Genomic DNA, 21,716 nt, shown 5'->3' on the forward strand with positions numbered 1-21,716 from the left:
CATTTTAGTGATCTAGCTATAGATATGTGTATCCGATGATTCCTAAGTTTTGAGTACCATTTGTTCAAAATGGAACCAGATCTTGATGAATTTCATGTGTTCTTTAAATCTATTTTAAACAAATCATTTTTAACCCCTTCCAGCAACTGCTTCGAGAAAGACAGCAGATGGCCAGCCGTCCGTTTGCTTCTGTTGATGTTGCACTGGAAGTAGGAGCTGAACAAACAGAGTTTCTGCGAGGGCCATTAGAGGTAGGAACTGTGGTGCCGAAAGGACCACTGTGATTTGCATGTTTATATTGCTTTTCTAATCTGCATCTGCTTGTGCAGCCAAATAAAGTCTGATTATGTAGAGTTGACAAGATTCAGCTACATATGTGATGCCACTTCCAAGGCACATAGTTTTAATAGTGTGACATGAGCTGTAACAAAAGCCACTGGAGAATCTATTAGTCGAGGCAAGAGTGACAGACTGCTCACCTGGCAGCCTGGAGCTGACAGATAGGAGCTGAAGGAATTTAAGATACAGGTATGATGGAAAAAACAAAGCACCTGTATTTAGTCCTTGGAGTGCCCAACACCTTTTAGTTAACAATTAACTTTTATCTTTATTAACGAAGTTGACTATAACAGGTGGGTGGAGATGAGTTGCATTTTAATTACATTGTTTCATTTTTGAATGTTGAGAATTATAGAATATTGTGAATATTTTTATTTGTGGTAATGGATATATTAGTATATTTTATTGCACATGCAGAAATAGAGTATGGCGAAGGAGAAATCATTATATGCAAGTAAATGTGGTAATGGATTCCTGAAATAACGCCTGGAATGGTTTCTGAAAATAATAACCCACAGAGAGGAAAAATCCACAGATTGTGATTAACAACTAATCAAAGCATTTTAAGGCATAGTAATTTAGTTGTATGCTTATTATTTTTTATTTCTATTTCATGGATGGTAAGACGTTTAAATAGGAAGATTAAGAAACACTGTAGAGTTGAAAATTGTTTTCCCTTTTTTAAAAAATGCCCTTATGTGACTAATTTCGTGTTGCTATTTTCAAATCTTGCTTTTCTTCAAGGAAAGCAAGGAATATAAAAATAGACTCCTCCGAAAACCTAGGTACAAATAGAATTGATTCTGTCTCTAGCATTTTGGTTATTTTGGAAAAAAAATTAAACAACTGAATCAGGCCTTGTAGATGCTATCCAAAGAGCCAGTTTTTAAAGGACATTTCTCTGAATCTTTGTGTACTTGAATTTTTACTATTCTAGATCACATGTTGCCATGGAAGCTTAGAACATTAGGAAATTTTATGTATAGATTCCATTACTCGGGGAGAAATTAGAAGACAGAATGATTAAATGGAGTTTACAGGAAGTGCTCTGATTTCATGTTGGCCATTTGCCTCACATCACTTTAGTACAAAATCTTTAACAAATAGGAAACCTACAGTATTTGAATGCAAATTCTTTTTCTCCTCATCTGTTAAAATCATCAAAAACTGCGAAAACACAAGTCACAGGAGAGAAATGAATGTAAACGATGCATACATAGTCCACAGGGAAAAGGGACCAATCAAAGAACTAGAAAACTCACAAACGTAAGGAGCGGATGTAACTCACATACATATGCACCTCCACAGTGTGTCAGTTGCTGCTTATTAGTGTTCAAGAATGTATTGTTAGGTGTGTGTGTTCCTAATCATTCCATTTCTTTATTTCTTCCAAATTTTATTTCCTTCTTTATCATTATCATTTTTTAACATTAAATTTTATTTTGTAGAGTTTAAAGATTTCTACCTCTACTTATTTTTGTTCATGTTGGCCTACTAGTCCTTTTATTCCTTTACTTCCAACTTCTCTGTATCCTTTTGTTTTCTACCTATCCCTTGTAGAAATGACTATTCACTTTATTCTCCTATTCTGTAGTCTGTCTTTTGATTAATTGCCTGAATCTATCTACATTGACAATAATTACTGTACTCCCAAGGATTATTTTAGCTACTCCATTGTGTGTGCAGGTGTTTGTGCGTGTGTGTGTGTGTGTGTGTGTGTCTGTGTGTTTGTGTTGTTCTTGTTGTTGTTACTACCCTTCTTTTTGGTTCTTTTTCCCTGTTTCTCTTGGATAAATTGATTTCCTTCTACTAAACAGAGTTACATATTCTATTTCTCTGTTTCTGATGGTTACGCATTACTTACCAAGGTTCATAGTGATGGTTATTTTCTCTATCACTTTCTAAAAACTTATTGATACACATTCCTACCCTGACTGTCTCAAACAAAATTAATATTTTAGTATGCTCTCAACTCCCTCTGTTCCTCTTACCCTATGTTAATACTGCTTGGAAATTTTAATCGAGATATTATGGGTGTACTTTTTTTATTATGGCATATTTAAGTAACAATGAATTATCTTTACCCTTCTTTACTCTTTATATCTAGTTGCTTAATCATGCATTTCTTTCATTTTTCACTATAGTAAGTCCTCCAAGATACTTTTCAAAGAGAAATTTTATGTGGCATGTTCTTTGAGACCTCAAATGCCTATGAATATATTTATTTTGTACTCACATCTAATAACAGTTTAATTAGATAAAAAATTCAAAGTTTTCTTCAAAACTTCAAAGGTTTTAATTACTCCCTTGTCTCAAGTCTGATGTCAGTTTTATTCTTTGTCCTTTGTAAATGATCTCCATTTCGGTTTTATAATCTTTCAGAATGTTCTCATTTCTCAGTGTTCTTAAATTTCTCTCTGATATGTATACATTATCTCATATTTGGCACTCTGTACCCCCTTTAAATCTGCAGCCCTATAACTTTGTATAATTCTGGATAATCTTGGATTACTATTTCTTTTAATATTTCTTACTGTATTCTATCTTGGAATTCCCATTAAATACTCTTGATACTTCTTCTGTCATCTATATTTCTTAACTTGTCTCTCGTTATTTGTACTCTTTCATCTCTTCCTGATGCGTCTGGGAACATTCCTCAACCTGCCATTCCAGTATACTGATTTTTTTCTTAGAGTGTATATCCTTTCTGTTATTTAACCTATTCACTGACTTCATATCAACAATGATATATTTGTTTTCAATAGCTGCAATTGTTTTCATAACTTCTTGTGGGTGCTTCATATTTCAAATACCCTCCCTGATCTTTCTGAAGCCATTCTTATTTATTTATTTATTTATTTATTTATTTATTTATTTAAGATTTTATTTATTTATTTGACAGAGAGACCGCGAGAGCAGGAACACAAGCAGGGGGAGTGGGAGAGCGAGAAGCAGGCTTCCCACTGAGCAGGGAGCCCGATGCGGGGCTCGATCCCAGGACCCTGGGATCATGACCTGAGCTGAAGGCAGACGCTTAGTGACTGAGCCACCCAGGTGCTCTCGAAGCCATTCATATTTAATTTAAATACTGTTATGGGCTTTCCTTTATATTTGACTTCCTCTGGTATAGATCATCCCATTTTTCTACTTCTTTCATGGTGCCTACACTCTTCAGAGGTCTCCCTTCTTTTTTTCTCTGTACACATACTTTATTTCAGTTACTAAGATCCACTTAGGAAGAGAGATAAAACCTTAACTCTTAATTGTACTCTTTCAAGAAATTTAGTGGTTGGGGGGTGAGGAACTTGCCTGTAATGTATAATCTGGGTTCAGTCACCACTGCTCATTTGTCATGGATGTCCCTTTTACTAGCAAAAACTTTAAAGTACTTCCTTCTGAAGTATTTTTCCTATCAGATGGTAGCCTCTCTCTGATGCAATTGGAGGTCCGCAGTTGAGGTGGGGAGAAGTGAATGCTTAGGGGTTGTCTAGGGCCCCGTACATCTGTGGCTCTGGGATTCCACACCCCAGCTGAGCTCTAAGCTACTCTATCATTAGTTTGCAGCCTTGGCCTGACACTGGGCTGTTTCTGCTGTGTTCCCTCCCCCAGCAGGTGGGGTAGGCATCACCCATCCAGACAGTGTGGACTCTGGCCTTCTCCTAATGCAGGCCACCATTTACTTCCTAAAGAGGCCTAACCACTTTCTATCTTTCCAACTGTTTCTTCAAGATTTTGTATGAATTGCTGAGTGTGTTCTGACAATCAGCAACATTCTTATATCTTATATTTTATCGCTATGTTTGAACTCAGGGGAGTAGACAAATAAGTCATTTTGGTTTATCATTTGTTGGCCGCAGGACCATGTGTGCAAGTGCTTTGTATCCTTTAAAGCCTTCTATTAATGTTGGTGGTCTTGTTATTTTTCTCATTTTATTGCTTAGTTGTATAAGTAATTGGGATGCCTCTACTTCTTTTGTACCACTTGTTTTTAGTGAAATGTCAAAGAAGAAAAATATCTACCTGCATACTTTCCTTTAGCAAGCTCTTTTTATGTGAAAATCAAGTTCTACTTATTAATGTATAGTATTATGTGGTTTTTTTGGAAACAGCTTTAAGAAAATGTACCATACAATTCACCCGATTAAATTGTACAGCTTGGTGTGTTTTAGGACATACAGAGTTGTGTAACCATCACCAAAATCAATTTTAGAACATTTTCATCATCCCCAAGACAAACCCCATACCACTTAGCGTTACTTCCCCTCTATCCCCTAGCACTCTTCCTCAGCCCTAGGTATTTAATCTACTTTTTGTCCTTATAGATTTCCCTAATCTATGTTTTCTTTTCATTTCATGTAAATGGACTCATGTAGTATGTGCATTTTCGGACTAGTGTCTTTCCCGTAGCATAATATTTTTAAGGTTCATTCATGTTGTGGCATGTGATCAGTACTTCTTTCCTTCTTATTGCCAAATACTATTCTATTGTATGGATAGAGCACATTTTGTTTATACATTTATCTGTTGATAGATATCTGACTTTTTTCCACATTTTAGATATTCTGAAAAATGCTCTTATGAATGTTTGTGTACAAGTGTCATTTCTTGGCCTTGTAATTAAGAATGGAAATGCTGGGTCATATGATAATTTTTTTATTATTTATTGAAAAGAATTTCTTTCCCCAATGAATGATCTTGGGACCTTTGTAGAAAATCAATTGACCATAGATGTAGGGATTTATTTCTGGACACTCAATACTATTCCATTATTTGATAGGTCTATCATGTGACAGTACCACACTGTCTTGATTATTGTAGTTTGTAGTAAGTTTTGGAATTGGAAAATATGAGTCTTCCAACTTTGTTCTTTTTGAAGATTGTTTTGGTTCTTCTGGGTCTCTTGAATTTCCACATTAATTTTAGGATAAGTTTGTCAATTGTTACAGTGAAGCCCACTAGTATTTCGATAGGACTTGTATTGAATCTGTAGATAATTTGGGGGAATATGTAATATTTTAACATTTACTTTATTAAGGTAGCAATTTCATTAATTGAGTACCTTCATGCTCCATGCCTAAGATCCTAAATTCAAAAATAGATTTCATCCCTCTTGGTAAATAATTATGATTTCTGATATTTGAAATTCCCTATAGCTACATATGTCTAACCATTTCAAATAAATCTGCAACATAGATTTAAAAAAATACAAGCTGAAAATATTGTTGTTTAGTAGATTGTTTTAGAGCTTAAATTGTTTATTTCTTCCTGTAAAATTAAACATCAGAAGTAAATCTGAGCAGCTGCTAGTATCTTCCTTTGACATACTTTAGAAAATAAGAGCAGTAGTAGAATGTTTAAAATTTTATTTTCTTTTCTCCTTTGCTAAGCATTTTGTGATAATTACTATTAAGTGGGAGTTATCTATCTGAAATGTATACACATACATACACATATATATGTGAGATTTGTTTTCCATTTTTACAGTACTGGGAACTGGTCCAAGTCTCTCTTTTTTTAAATGCGTAACAGTACAATGTGGCTTATTGATTTGCTTACACAGTGAATTCCGAAGTTTAGGCTCTGAAATCGCATTAAGGATTTTATTTAAACCTAAAAATCAAAGTAATTTTAAAGTTCCTCTGCTGGGTTTTTCTTAAAATTCAGTGTTTAACTTCAACACAAAGCCATAGGTTAGCTGGCTATTACTGTTCTGTAAATATTTTTTGAGTGTTCATAATGTAGTAAGTTAAGAAATGGATTTCTTTTAAATTAAATTTGACTCATGTGCCACTGAGTTCCACATCTGTACAGTCAGGGGAAAATGTAAGGTACAATATGAAATAATTACTTTTGATACATCTACGGGTAATTGTGTGGTACTAAACACCAAATTGCCTATTCTATGAAGTAGATGTGTTCCTGAAAATTTTTACATATATATTAATTACATTTTTTAACCAGGGAGGAGTGTTGAAACTTTATAGGACCTTTGTGTAAAGCCCTAGGTGTAAAACCATTTGTGACTGAAAACATATATATGTAGTATGAATAATCACACTCTAAATTATCTGTTAGCAAGTATAAATCATTATATTTTGTTATAGTGACAAATTAAAATACATTATTAAAATTTAATAAATGCACTTAGAATGTGAATTTATATACCAACACAATGTATTAGTTAGTTTTAAACTTATCTTAAAAAGAGGATTATTTTTACAGTAATAGTGTGGCCTATAGTATATATGTGTCGTTTTTCTCCCCCCCAGCAATAACATGAAAATTTATGGTAATTGTTCAGTGGATTTTTATGGAATACTTCCCATATGTCGGGCACTGTTCTCAGTACTTGAAAAACATCAGAGAATACAACAAAAAACTCTATCCTCATGTTTATAGTATAGCAGGGGAAAGGAAATTATTTAATATGTTAGGAGGTGGTAAGAGCAATGGAAAAAGAAAAAATAAAGCAAGATAAGGATTTTGGGAATGCTTCGTTGGAAGTGGAGGAGAGTGTGAAGTATTGAATAGGGTGGCAGTCAGGGTGACCTCATTTAGAAGGTGAGATTTGAGTAAGTCTTGAAACAGGGGAAGGAGGTAAGCAGGCAGGAGATTCCCAGGGAAAAAAGTGTTCCAGGCTAAGGGAATAGCTGGAACAGAAGCCCTAAGTTGGGGCATTCCTATCAAGTTCATGGAACAGGAAGCATGGGGTGGGAGTAGGCAGATGATAATAGGGCCTCCTAGACCTTTGTGAAGACTTTGACATTCAATTCTGAGTGAAGAGAAGGGCCAATTACAGGGTTTTACTGGAGGACTGACATAATTTGATGGTTTTTAAAAGGATCATTCTGCCTTTTGATTTGAGAATAGTTTGAAGAGAAATATTTTCATATAGTTCTCTGAGAAATAGACACCGTGAAGGAGAATATGTTCATCTGGGATTGAAGAATATGCTGGTAGCAAAGTAGAGCCATGAAAAAGGAAATGGAAGGCCACCAATACCACCAACACTTAATCTCCTTGGGAATCACACATCAGACTATGGACACCTGAGGCAATAGGGCCAGATCATTTATTCCTCAGCTCCTTTCAGTTACTGGTTGAGGGCTACTTCCTAAGAGGCCAGAGAAAGCCCTCAGGCAAAGAAATGCAGACTCTAGCATTGGCAGTCAGCAGGAAAACGGACATGGTAACTGAGGGATATTGGAAATCAATGGGAGAGAATTGGGAGAGAATAGAAGGAGAAGGACTTGTTAGCAGACTACTGTAGGAATCCAGGTCACAGATAATGGTGGCAAGACCAGCTGAAGTGATAGGAAATGATCACATTCTGGACTATATTTTTAAGGTTCCTATGAGTATAATATTCTCATTTTGAAAGTTTTTCCAGTGACATTGTTTGTAAAGTCTAAATAGAAAGATAAAAAAAAATGATTTTTCAGTTCTACTTCAAGATGGAAATGTAGAAAGATCCTGAACTAACCTCCTCCCACAGACACACTGAATCTACAGCTATATATGGAACAACTTCCTCTAAAAAAAACCCTAAAAATTGGTGGAGCAACCCCTTCACATCAAGTAAATGAGAGGGATACTGCATTGAAGCAGGTAGGAAAAGGTGAGACATTGTCTTGCCATAAACCCCACCCAGCACAGCAACTCACACTCAGGAGGAAACTCAAAACCCAGAGCTTCTCCCTAAGGAATAAAGGGTTTGTACCTCACATCAGGCATACCAACTTTTAAGACCATTACCTGGGAAATGATCCCCCAAAACATCTGACTTTGAAGACCAGTGGGACTGTGCCTGAGGGGCAGGCTTCTGGTTTGGCATACTTAAAAGGGGCCCCAGAGGTGTTCTCAGGTAATGTGGGCTGGTGGACACAATCTTTGCGCTCTCCCTCTTCTTTGCTCCAGCTTGCTGGTATCTTCTGGAATAGAGTTTATACCCTTGTCTGGTACCCTGATTTTTGCAGCTGCTGCCAAGGGACACCTCTTCATTGCTTGGCTCTGGTAACCAGCAGGGCTTATGCTCAGGTCCCACAGGACTGTAACCAAAGGAAAAAGACTTAACTAGCTAGCACCCGCAGGGCACAGAAAGAGTCAACAAACTCAGGAGCTCAATCTTTCTGTGAAAGAGGCCTATTAGTCTTAGCTAATCATAGCTGCAGCCTGAGGGCCAGGCTTTTCTAAAGGCTGACTGCAAATCATATATGTATCTGATAAGGGGTTATTACTCAACATACATATGAAGAACTCATACAATTCATCAACAACAAAGCAATCAGATTAAAAAATGGCAGAGGATCTGAATAGACATTTCTAGAGGTGACACAGTTGACCAATGAAAAAATGCTCAGTTATCAAAAAGACAAGAAATAGTAAGTGTTGGCAAGGATGTGGAGAAACAGGATTTCTTATGCACTGTTGGTGGGAATGTAAATTGGTGTAGCCCTTGTGGAAAACTGTATGGAGTTTCCTTAAAAAAATTAAAAATAGAACTATAATATGATCCAATAATTCTACCTCTGGGTATTTATCCGAAGAAAATGAAAACACTAATTTGAAAAGATATCTGCGCCCCCATATTTATTGCAGAAATAGCCAAGATATGGCAACAACATAAGTGTCCATGGATAGATGAATAGATAAAGAAGATATGATATATATACTGATATGTATGTGTGTACATATATACATACATATACATATATACCCCCTATATATATATACATATATTTCCCATATTTATATACTCTTCAGCTATAAAAAAGAATGAAATCTTGCCATTTGCAACAGTATGGATGGACCTTGACGGCATTATGGTAGATGAAATAAGTCAAACAGAGAAAGACAAATACCATATGATCTCACTTATATGTGGAATCTAAACAAAAAAAAAAAAAAGAAAAAGTGAGCTTATAGACACAGAGAATAGATTGATGATTGCCAGAGGCAAGGGTGGGGGGCTGTGCAAAATGTGTGAAGGGAATCAAAGGTATAAACTTCTAGTTATAAAATAAATAATCATGGGGCTATAATGTACAGTATGGTGACTATGGTTAATAATACTGAATTGTATGTTTGAAAGTTGCTAAGAGAATAAATCTTAAAAGTTCTCATCACAAGAAAAAATTCTATAACTATGTATGGTGACAGATGTTAATTAGACTTATTGTGGTGATCATTTTGCAATATATACAAATATCGAATCATTATGTTGGCTCATTATGTTGTACACTTGAAACGAATATAGTTTTGTTTGTCAATTATACCTCAAAAAATTCAGAAAAAGAAAATTATTTTCTCTTTTTAAATGGCACTATAATAGCTCTAGAACTTCTTTTTTTTTTTTTTTTTTTAGCTCTAGAACTTCTGATGCTGTTGTATTTATTCATTGAGATACATAATAGGTGCATTCTGTCTTAGTATAGTCTCTCAAACAACAAAATATGTGCTTTTCTTCAGTAACTGATAGAAACCATGAGAAATGGAAGCAAAAACATCTATTGCCCCTTAAGTGACTGACTGGGTTTGTTAGATCTGGGGTCACACTATGACCACAGCATACAATTGGATCACAAACAAGTGAATGTATAGGCCTTTGGCTGAAATGATGATGTTAAAAATGTACATTCCCTAATCATGTTTTTTTGTTTTTGTTTTTGTTTTTTTGCTGGGAGTATAAACTTGTATGAATCCTTAAGTATCATTGATGGTTTTTGCTGAGATACTATTCTTTGTTTCTATTTTTATTTCTAATTATTTTTTAACAAATTATTTTTACCATTACTTATAACACTGAACAAAACCACTTACTGTCCAACAGTAAAGGATTTGTTAATTCACTTTATGTTACACAATAGTATATACATTGTGATCTAATTTTGATAAACATGGAAAAGAGTAAATTCTTAATAATAGTTCTATCTAGATGGGTGGTATATAGGGGCTACTCTTCTTGCATAGCTGTACTGTCCTTTCTGTGATGCCATGCACTGCTTTTTTTTTTTTTAACAAATAATTAATAAAAGTATCAATCTAATGGAAGTATAAAATGTTAGCTATTTTTTCCCAATTTCTAGACTCTTATATTCACTCCGCACATATTTGGGTTTGAAATTTTTCCGGTTATTTAAAATGAATATTTCTGGTAATCATTTCTATTTTAGGGGGGAAAAACCTTATTTATATTATACATATTCTGGGCTGCTCTGTTACCTCTTAACCCACTGTAATTTATCTACATTTCAATTTTTGATAATGTAGATGACAATTGGGTATGTTCTACAAGATTAGCACTTAGGTGTTCATCAAGCATGCACTAGAGAGAGCTTTCCAGACAGTAGAAATGAGGATTCATGTGCCAAGGTAAAGAGCCTGAACTTGATTTTCCTAGGTCATGGGAACAACTGAAATGTTTATACTGAGTTTAAGATAGTATTTTTCAACATTCATTTACATACACTATCTCAGCCTCATTTGAGCTTTACATTAATCTTAGAAAAAAGACACAGCAATCTCTTTTGTTCTGTTTTACCACTGAGCAAACTGAGGCTCTGTGAACTTAAGACCTTTGTTCAAGATCACAGATTCATTCACCAGTAAGGCAAGGACCACGGTCTGAATCTCAGATTGGCCCAGAAGTTTCTCGCTTACACTACACCATTCTTTAAACACGCCGATTTTAGTTCAAACTGAGAATACATCTTAGGCACTAACGTATCAGTGGAGTATTTTCTTGTAAAGCTGTCTGTGAACATGGAGTTACTTGAAGTTTATGTAGTATTCTTTGATTCCAGGTGCTCAAATAGACATGAAGAACTGAGACAGTTCAGCCTAGTACTGTGTAGAAACCTCTTGTCCAAGGTGACAGGCACATTGTCCAGGCCAGACAAAATGAGCAGCTGTATGCTAAGAGCTTGCTGGCTTCGTCGCAGGAGTGGCGTGAGCTGCCGGGCACAGCTGTGGCCCCCCAGCACTTCATTCCTGTTTGCCATCTTCATGGACCACAGTTCCTGTGGTTGGTTTCAGTGGCTTATTTACTCTTCCCTGGGTTTCAAATTTTTCAAAGTGTTACAGCCATCTTGTGATATTTGAATTTTAATGATTTTATTAACATTTACCATTAATTTTTTAATTATGTAAATAATAAACCCTTACCATAGAAAAAACAGTGCAGAAATAATCGAAGTTAAAACTAAAAATCTTCCATAATCCCACCACCCATAAATATTCACTGCCAGAACTTTTATTTCCTTCCAGTAACATTTTCCTTTTGCACATACATATTTTTACAAAATTGAAAGTATATTCTATATTTGATTTTACATTCTGTTTTTCTCACTTAGTGTTAATAAGAACATTTTCTTTTACATCTAGGTTTGATTTTAAAATGTCATGTTAATTATTTTGTAGTATAACATAATTTATTTCCCTATTTTATTTTCAATTAGCTTGATTCCAATTTCATACTATTATAAATAAGATATAATTAATTTTTGTATGTAACTTGTGATCCTAATCTATAAAAGATAAACTATTAGATCAAAAATTATAATCTTTTGTGGATCTTGAGATATACTGCTTATTTACTTCCCCAAATACTTCTATTCATACTACCTTTAGTAAAGCATGAGAATTTCGGTTTTCCAGCATCCTTGTCAAAAATGATTTTTTAAAAGATTTATTTATTTATTTATTTGAGAGAGAGCAGAGGGCAGAGGGAGAGGGAGAGAGAAATTTAAGCAGACTATGCCTGAGCATGGGGCCAAGATGAGGCTCAATCTCACCACCCTGAGGTCATGACCTGAGCCGAAGCCAAGAGTCGGACACTTAACGGACTATGCCACCCAGGTGTCCCTCAAAATGATTTTAAAAGCATTTTAAAAACAGTGTTGCTAATTTTGATACATGAAATTTTGTCTCTTCTTAATCAGATTTCTCATTACTAGTGAAACTGAGTATTTTAATATTGTCTTTGACAATGTGTTTCTCCTCATTCATTTCATTGACCACTATTCCCTTGTCCTTTATTTTAATAGCATTTATTATGTAATCTGTTTACACAAGATGTTATACATCAATTAAAGAAAATTTGAAAATATTAGAACAGCTTTCAGTTTTTTCTTCATTTTTGTTTTGGAACATTCTTTGTTTCTTATTTATAAATCAAATATATAAAATGTATATTTTCTGTTATAAATATTTTTCCTTCTGGATATTGCTATTAAATTTTTATATTTTATTTTTTTCTATTAATCAGACTGTCTTAGTAATATTTTCACACATTACCCTTGCTTTCTGTTTACCCTGAATTTTCTATTATTTTCCCCTCTTTGCTGGCCTTCTTTTGAATTGAAGATTTTTTTTAAAAAAAATCAATGTTTCTCAATTTTTCCCTCAAATTCCCTCAATTTTTTTCCTCAATGAATTTGTATATTATACACTCTTGCTCTTCTTCTAGTAATTACTCTTAAAAGTTTACCAAGCATAGTTTAAGTCTGAAATTAGTGAACATTTCTACTTCTTTGCAAACAATGTAAGAACCTAAAACAATTTGAATCTTATAGGACATAGTTCTCTTCTTTATAGCTCTGAGTTGTGCTACTAGTTGAATTAAACATTATTATTGCTGTTGCTTTACATAATCAATATGTGGGTTTTTTTAAGATTTTATTTATTTATTTGAGAGAGACAGAGAGAGCATGAGTCGGGGGGGAGGGGCAAAGGGAGAGGGAGAAGCAGACTCCTGGCTGAGCAGGGAGCCTGACTTGAGCTCTATCCCAGGACCCTGAGATCATGACCTGAGCCAAAGGCAGACACTTAAACCACTGAGCCACCCAGGGACTTCTATCAGTATGTGTTTAAATTTACTTACATATTTACTATTTCTTTTCTCACTGTTTTTCTTTGCATTCAGAGCTTTCTTCCAGAATGTTTCCTTTGTCCCATGACTTATCATTAGAAATTCCTTTACCATATGTCTTTTGATAATAAACTAATTTAGCTTGTTGCTTACAGCTCCCCTTTTCAGTTTTACCAGTGACTTGGAACATCCTTTCATTGCTTACAATCTAGGAAATGTTTTAAAATATACTTTATCAAGCATCTAGTTATTTTGCGAAGGGAGGGACATACTTGCACGCTTCATTTATTTGAAAATTGTTCTCGCATTTGGCTTCTAGTGTCACAACTGAGAAATCTTCTAACAGAATAATTGCTGTTCCTTTGCAGCTAATCTAGTCTTTCTTTCCAATGGCTTCTGTCTCTGGTGTTCTGCAGTTTTACCATGATTTTTCTAAGCATGAATTTGTTTGTATTTATATTGCTTGGCCTATTTTGTGCTTCTATGTCTGAGGATTCAAGTCTTTGTTTACTTCTAAAAATTCGCACTTATTATCCCTTTGATGTTCTTACACCCCATTTTCTCTGTTCTCCTTCTGAGATTCTGATTATATGCATATTGAACCTTCTCATCCTGTCTTCAAAATTTCTTAACCTTTCAGGTATATTTTCTATCACCTTCTCTCTCTGTGTTTCTTCTGACTTATTTCCTCACAGTCTTATTCCAATTCACTAATTTTTGTTGAATAGTATATAATCTGCTTTTTACCCTATTCACTGAATTACTGTCAACACTTTTTTTTTTCATTTTTAAAAGTTCTATTTTGTTCTTTTTCAAATCTGCTTAGCAGTTTTTGAAAGTCTCTTTCCTTGTTGGTTTTTATTATTTCATGTCATTCCAAACATAGCTATTTTTATTTTATATTTGATCATTCCAATATCTGAAATCCTTGGAAATCTAAGTCTATTGCTTATTTCTGTTGGATCTCATTTGTTGTGGCATATATCCTTGTGTATTTGGTGAGCTTTGTGAGCTCCTATTTCTTTGATCTTAATCTGTTGTTTTTCTATTGGCCTAAATAAAGAATGCTTTCCTCCAAAAAGGATTGCTTCTTCCAGAAACCAAGGGCCTGCCATAATTCTTTAACCACTTATTCGAGGGTCCCTGGCATAGTGCAGGAATCTCAAGCTCAGCTTTCTTATCTTTTGGGTTACTTATATTGGCTTTTGTCCTAAGGGCTGTTCTGCTTTATTGTTTGCTTGCTGTTTTCTACTCCCCTCTCCAGTTTTGGCTGGTTGCCTTGGAGCATTCCCTTACTGCCTGTGATGTCAGGATTGCATTAAAAAGCATTAAGAATTTGGTTATTTTAGTGGGAGGATCCTACTGACAATTGCGGTTTGTCTTCCATAGCAGCTCTATTTTACTGGGCAGAGGTTCTTTTGGGACTGCTGTTTCTCTCCCTGGCATTGTCTTGCTAGTTTCATCAACACCATTTCTAGAATCCAGTTCTGGCAACCTCTGATGGGAGAGGTCTCACTACTTGTTTGTGGGCTGGTCGTATAGAAGCAATCAAGCCATCAATCCCTATTGACATTCTTGTACTTCTTTTTTTTTTCCCCCCCAGGGGCCCCTAGTATTTTATTTATTATTTATTTATTTATTTATTTATTTATTTATTTATTTATTTATTTATTATGTTATGTTATGTTATGTTAATCACCATACATTACATCATTAGTTTTTGATGTAGTGATGTTGACCTTCTTGTACTTCTTAAGGCTCAGGAACAGGGAGAACTCTCAGCACCAATTCTGCTTTTTTTTAGCCTCCTGGGGCCAGACAGTCCAAGGATATTCTTTTAGGGACTATATTTACTTTCCTCTTGGTATTTATAGATCTCTCCAGACCAAACCAATGTAAAATCCTTACCTTGATGCTAGTTTCTATGAACTTGCTCAGTCCAAAGAGGTCACCATGAGGCACAAGTTCCCTCAGCCAGAACTTATACAGGACACAAGCCCTATTTGCACATAGCTACCCATAGGCCCCAGGAGACATTTGCCTTAAAGATGGAGATGATTTTCAGTTCGTAATAGAGAGAAGGAAACTGTTAAGGTCACATCTTCTCATATTCCTCATAATAAATGTTTTAGAGAATAAAGAATTTCTTATTTTAAGAAAAATATTTAGAATGAATAGGAGATTTTTATAGGCACACTTTTGGTTCTTGAAGTATGGAAAGATCTGGATTCCCAGTTGCATTTTCAAATTTTCTTTATCTTTATTTTAAAATTATAAAAGACCTTTCATCACCAAGACCACTTAGCAGACAATATTTTCAAAAAATTTTTTAGGAATATAAAATTTGGAATTATAATGGCATATCATAAATTTCATGAATGAATGGAGCATGAATTAAGAATTAAAGCTGATTCCTCAGAATTAACATGATATGAATAGAACCTAGCAACATGGTATGAATATATATGTAAATTATTGGAATCTCCGTGGTCCTAAATTAATGTAATCAGAAGTCATAATACATTTAAGCATGAAAAAAGTCATTTGTTTCTAATTTTTAATAAATAGCTTTTTAATGTCATAGGTAAGCTACATATAAGTAAAATACTGCTAGCATATTTCATACAGAATTCAGTGAGTTCAAAGCTAAATGTATACATTTATATTTCTCATATATTTTCAAAATTAAAATTTTTTAAAAGGAAGTTTTCATTGAGATATTAAAACCTTATGGTTGTCTTACCTCAATCATTTAAAATGATTATTAACTATGACGAGCAGAATATAAAGATAAAAATGAACAACAAAAAGATAAACCCATTTTCACTTCTCATTGGCTGATATGATAAACAGAAAAATGGGCAAATGCAAAGTCTTATAACCCTGACCACCCATATTTATACTGGCTATCATTCAGCAGAACATTACACTACTTAAGGGTATGGTCATATCACAGTTGAAGCAATGCTAGCATAAATTATTTATATAGCAGTCTTACAAGTAAGAAGTGGCTATGTAAAGTAAGGCTGTAATATAATTTATTGGAAAGTTATAAAAGTTCAGTTTAGCAATTCTTGGGGACAGTGTTCCAGCTCTGAGTAAAAAAAAAACTGAATTTGAATTGTGTAGGACTGTTGAATCACAGACCTGTACCTCTGAAAAAAATAATACATTATATGTTAAAAAAAAAAAAGAAGAAGATAGTAGGAAGGGAAAAATGAAGGGGGGAAATCGGAGGGGGAGACGAACCATGAGAGACGATGGACTCTGAAAAACAAACTGAGGGTTCTAGAGGGGAGGGGGGTGGGAGGATGGGTTAGCCTGGTGGTGGGTATTGAGGAGGGCACGTTCTGCATGGAGCACTGGGTGTTATACGCAAACAATGAATCATGGAACACTACATCAAAAATAATGATGTATAGTGATTAACATAACATAATAAAAAAAAAAGCAAACACTGAATTTCCAACCCAATCCCCATCCTTCACCTACTCTCAGATAAAACATAATGTATTGGACCCATCAAAAACAACAACAACAAAAAAACCTGTGCTCATCAGATTGGGCAGATCACACATGCTGCAACCAAGAACATTCCACAAACTGTGGAACACAGTAGGGTGTTTCTGAGTACTGTCAAACATTTTTAATACTCATTTTTATATGCGTGTTAAACTATTCATGTTTGATACATTAACATAAAACTAATATTAATATCTTAATACTGGTTGCTCATAACAACAACAAAAAGCTTATTATAGTGTTTTTGTCTCCCTATTCTAAATTTTTAGATTGCTTTGAAGCACTTTTTGTGTGTCTAGTAGTCTGCAATAGTTATTTTCTGATTATTGTTTAAATATTTTATTAGGATGTAGTTCTCTATGACAGCTGCTATTACATTAAATTTATGTTTCTGTTTAATATATTTTTTGCTTACATTTCATGTAAAATCAGTTACTAATTTAACCTTTATTTCTTCTGCCTTTCCATTGATAGATAATCTGATGAGGTTTATATCCTTAAGGGAATAACTGACTGTAAGAATTCTATAAAATGCTGTTAAATCAGATGGAAATCTTATAAAGTGAAATCTCAGATATTAGAAGTGTAGTGCTAGATATTATTTATGTAGAATCAAAGAAACTAATAATGTTATACTTTGGCTCAGTAAATAATTTTATATTTTGCTTTCTTAAAAAATAAAATAGCAACTAGATAAAAATTTAGGGTATTTAATCTTAAAATTTACCCCATATCTTAATATACATTTTCCTTTTACACAGAGTCATAGTTCTATGCTATTCATACTAAAAGCCTTTGTTCATATTTATACCTTATAATTTCACTCATGTTTATTGTAAGCCCCTTTTAATTTTTGGTTCATGAAGAAAGGCTCTGCATTAACCATTCATGGCATATAAAAATAGGCAGACTAAATATCATATAGGTAAACTGTATGTGCAATTTTTCATGAAGAAAAAGTCATGATTTTTAATGCCTTTCTTATCTCCTACATGTCTTAGAAAACAAAAGCAAAATTAACCCAATTTCATTTATCCATATTTCATAATGGAAAATCTATCTTAAAAAGAAAATCTCTATACTATGAAAAATTGGTTCAACAAATGTTTACCAAACTTACTATGTGCAAAGCAGTTGAGAAGATGGATATAGACATTGTCTCTATCTTCCAGAAACTTGCAGACTAAGAGGAAAGATACGGCACGTAAAAATACCTCTAATAAAAAATGTAGTGTGATTAATGCTAAAAGAAAAACAAACACAAAGAAGAGGGAAAAAAAGAATTTAAAAACTCAGGGTATTGATGAATGTTTTATGAGAGATTATAACAGGAGATGTTGGCCTTTAAAAGTAGATAAAATGTCAAGAGAGCTAGGAGTAGTGTTGGTATGGAAAGAGTAAAGAGACATGCCAAGCTGAAGGAGCAATATGAGCAAAAGGGAGAGACAGAAAAGAGTGGTGTGTGTGTGAAACAGTAAGAAGGCAGGATTGGTGAGCTGGGGAAGGAATTGTGGAAATCAAGATAGAAGATATAGACGATATTATGAAAGTCGATTTTATTGAGATGACAGGATCACATAGAAGATTTTTTGAGCAGAACAATTTTATGATTGACTTTAGACAAATGATACTAGCAGCATTTTGTAGCATCCGTTGTTTTGAAGAACAATTGGGAAGAAGAAACATGGGCAAGTTAAGTCCTGAACTAGTGACTGTCAAAAGGTAAAGAAGTAAATATATTGAAATTGTGAAGAAGCAGAATTTATAGAACTAAATAACGGATTCAATACAGAGATGGAGACTGAGGCAAAAGGGAGGGTCAGAATGCTAGGTATTCTTCATACATACCTGACGTCATAGGAGTGAGAAGGGAAAGGAGAATCAAAGACAGAATTTAGGAAAATTGCTATAATTAAAATGTTGGAGGCACATTGAACAAAAGATATTATGAGCCCACATTGGGCTCCCTGCTCAGCAGGGGGCCTGCTTCTCCCTCTCCCTCTGCCTGCCGCTCCCCCTGCCTGTTCTGCTCTCTCTCCGTCAAATAAATAAATAAAATCTTTTAAAAAAAAAAGAAAGAAAAAAATGGTGAGTAAAGATTAAAGAGAATTTGAGCAGTTTCACCTGATAGGAGTTTACCTTTGATGGTGATCTTTTGTGTGTGTGGCAATATTAGAAGGAAGGTCACCTGCAGAGAGTAAGCTATGAGTATAAGTTTGAGGCTTAAGAATTATTATTATTTTTTTAAAGATTTATTTATTTGAGAGAGAGAATGAGAGAGAGCAGGGTCAGAGGGAGAAGCAGACTCCCTGCTGAGCAGGGAGCCCAATGCGGGACTCGATCCCGGGACTCCAGGATCATGACCTGAGCCGAAGGCAGTCGCTTAACCAACTGAGCCACCCAGGCACCCCCAAGGCTTAATTAAGAATTATAGAAGAGATGTAGAACACTGGTGGGAGAGGCTTGATAACAGGTTAAGACAGAAAACTGGGAGTTATCCAAGATTTCTCCTTCTACTCTGTTCTTCATTTTCTATCATTGAGCAATGCCAGTTGTATAGCCAAAATATGTTTTAAATCCCTCACTTCATCCCACTACTACTGCTATAATTTCAAGCCTTCAAGACCTTTTTCCTGAGTGTACTCTATTACTCTCCTTACTGGTCTCCCTGCCTTTCTCTACCTTCTTCTTCCAGGCTTTTTTCCACATTGCTACCAAAGTGATCTTTCTAGGGTACAAATCTGCTCATATCACCCTGCTCAAAATTCCCCAAGGGTTCCTCATCTCTTACAGTAAAAATTCAAATTTGTCTGCATAATGTACCATAACCTACAGCAATCTAGTCCCTTCCTTCCTATCTGGTCATTTCTTGCTATCTCCCCCTAACAACCTGATCCCCTCCCAACATCCCTTGCCTCTATTCTTGTTTCTGTCATTTCCTCGTCCTGGAAGAACTTGCATATTTGGTAGAATTTGCCTAATCCTTCTAGGATGAAGAAGAAGAAAAGTAGAAGAAGGAAGAGGAGGAGGAGAAGAAGAAAGGAGGAGGAAGAGAAGGAGAAGAAAAGCACAAATAAAGGAAGAATTGAATGAAATACATTATCTTAAGGTGTCTAAAAGGATTGCTGAGCAGCAGGAAAAACCCAAAGGAAATTAGCATGCAGTAAGAATAATGACTTTGTCTTACAATGACCTTAAAGCTAGACTCAGAAGTGAGGAAGGCAGAGAGTAGGGTTTACTCAGGGTTAGATACTGGCAAAGTGAATAAAGATAGAGAATCAAGTTTATGAGAGATTCTGGGATTTTAGTATGAGAAACCCTTTTAAATAAGCTGGAGGTGGGAGTGAAAAGGTTGATGGTGAAGGCAAAAGTCTGTGTCTGGCAATATGGATAGCTCAAGGGATAGAGAATTGAGATTAACTGGTTAATTAATTCATTATTTTTTTGTTAATCTAACCTTTCCTGTGTATCTTCTATATGTCAAGCTTGGAGAATATGGAAATGAATATAGGGGCACGGTCCCTACTCTTGTGAATAACAATTTATTTAGGAAGGTGGGGGGGGAATTCATTGTTTAAGATCTTAAAGAGATTTGAGGTATAAAGTAGTTGGAACTGCCTGATTTTGCCTTAGTCAGTCATTATTCTCAATCAAATAGATCTCCGTTCTGATTACTCAGTTTTGCAACTTCCTTCTTTTACTTTAATGCACAGAAACACACAAATGACATCCCACACTTAAGGGAAAAAAAATCACTTTGTTTAGAAAAGATGGTGATTTTGAGTAAACAGGCAAAATCTTTTGGTAACCACAATGGAAAGTGTTGTCCCACCAGTGTTTTGTATACATACACATATTTTGTATATGCATATTTTTGTCCTGGGGGAAAAGTAAATGTAAATTGTTCTGTACTCTGTGTGAATAAATACTGAGTATTACTAAACCTACATACTTCTAAAAATATGTTTTTTCAAGCAGTTTTAGGTTCACAGCAAAATTCAGAGGAAGGTGCAGAGATTTCCCATATGCCTACCCACTACCCCCACACAGGCTCTGTATAAGTTTTTTGCTTATAGTTTCATGTTATAATATTCACTTCAAAATTATATTATTTTTCAGGTATGTAATATATATGTCACCCTTGAATCTCTCTTTGAAGTGATATGTTATGACTTCTGTGTATATGCTTTGGGGAATTTTTAGAAAGTACATTTACAAAATAGAATAATTTTGTCTTACATAAACTGAATTTCAAGCAGTTCCATGTAACTTTTAATGAAGTACTTTTAATAAAGTACATTAAATTTTGATGGCCTCGTTCAACAAAATAAATAATTTAAATTTGTGAAAATGTACAATGCACAATATGAGGCACTCCAGACATCGGAAAAATGTTTTTGCTACAGTTAGTGCTCTAGAATGTCCTAGAATCTGCTGTGGAGGATGACATGAATTACCTCACTCTTTCGTTATTTAATTACCCCTCCTGCTGCTGCTGTTCCTTCTTCCTCTTTCAGACTGGTTCTCTTACCCCACACTCCCCTGCATCATACTAACTGGTGTGTATAAGATGGCAGACCTGAGGCACCATAAGATCCCAGAACACTGTTGAATCATCAAAGAAAGCTTACTTTTGGTATAATTAGTTGTAAAACTATTTTATTATGGTTACACATTTATACATAATCACTCCCTCCACCATAATATTTGATTAAGTAAATACCTCCAGTCTCCCCCTGTATTGAATGAAGTATGTGTATGTACATAAATGCACATGCACAGTTTTCGTCAACTACTGAGAGAAAATGTGATTGACATATTATTTCATTATTTTCCTATGTATTATTGAATTGTCAAGGCAATATAGTTGTCATAACACCCGTTATTACTTTTTTTTTAAGAGAGGGAGGGAGGGGCACAAGGAGAGGGAGAGAGAATCCGAAGCAAGCTCCACACCCAGTGCAGAGCCCGATGTGGGGTTCCATCT

General features: G+C 34.8%; 1 protein-coding gene across 1 annotated transcript in view; it reads left to right on the top strand.

Annotated features, from left to right (window-relative positions):
• Nucleotides 1–21,716, top strand: part of ATRNL1 (attractin like 1) — an 804,411-nt gene that overhangs the window by 564,057 nt on the left and 218,638 nt on the right. The window contains exon 27 of the mRNA XM_064595308.1: nt 144–251. Within this exon, the coding sequence (XP_064451378.1) occupies nt 144–251 (108 nt within the window). The remainder of the gene's footprint in view (nt 1–143; nt 252–21,716) is intronic.

The sequence above is a fragment of the Mirounga angustirostris genome, unplaced genomic scaffold, assembly GCF_029215605.1.
Source record: "Mirounga angustirostris isolate CCGP_5_RB_7025 unplaced genomic scaffold, mMirAng1.0.hap1 SCAF_6, whole genome shotgun sequence".
NCBI lineage: Eukaryota > Metazoa > Chordata > Mammalia > Carnivora > Phocidae > Mirounga > Mirounga angustirostris.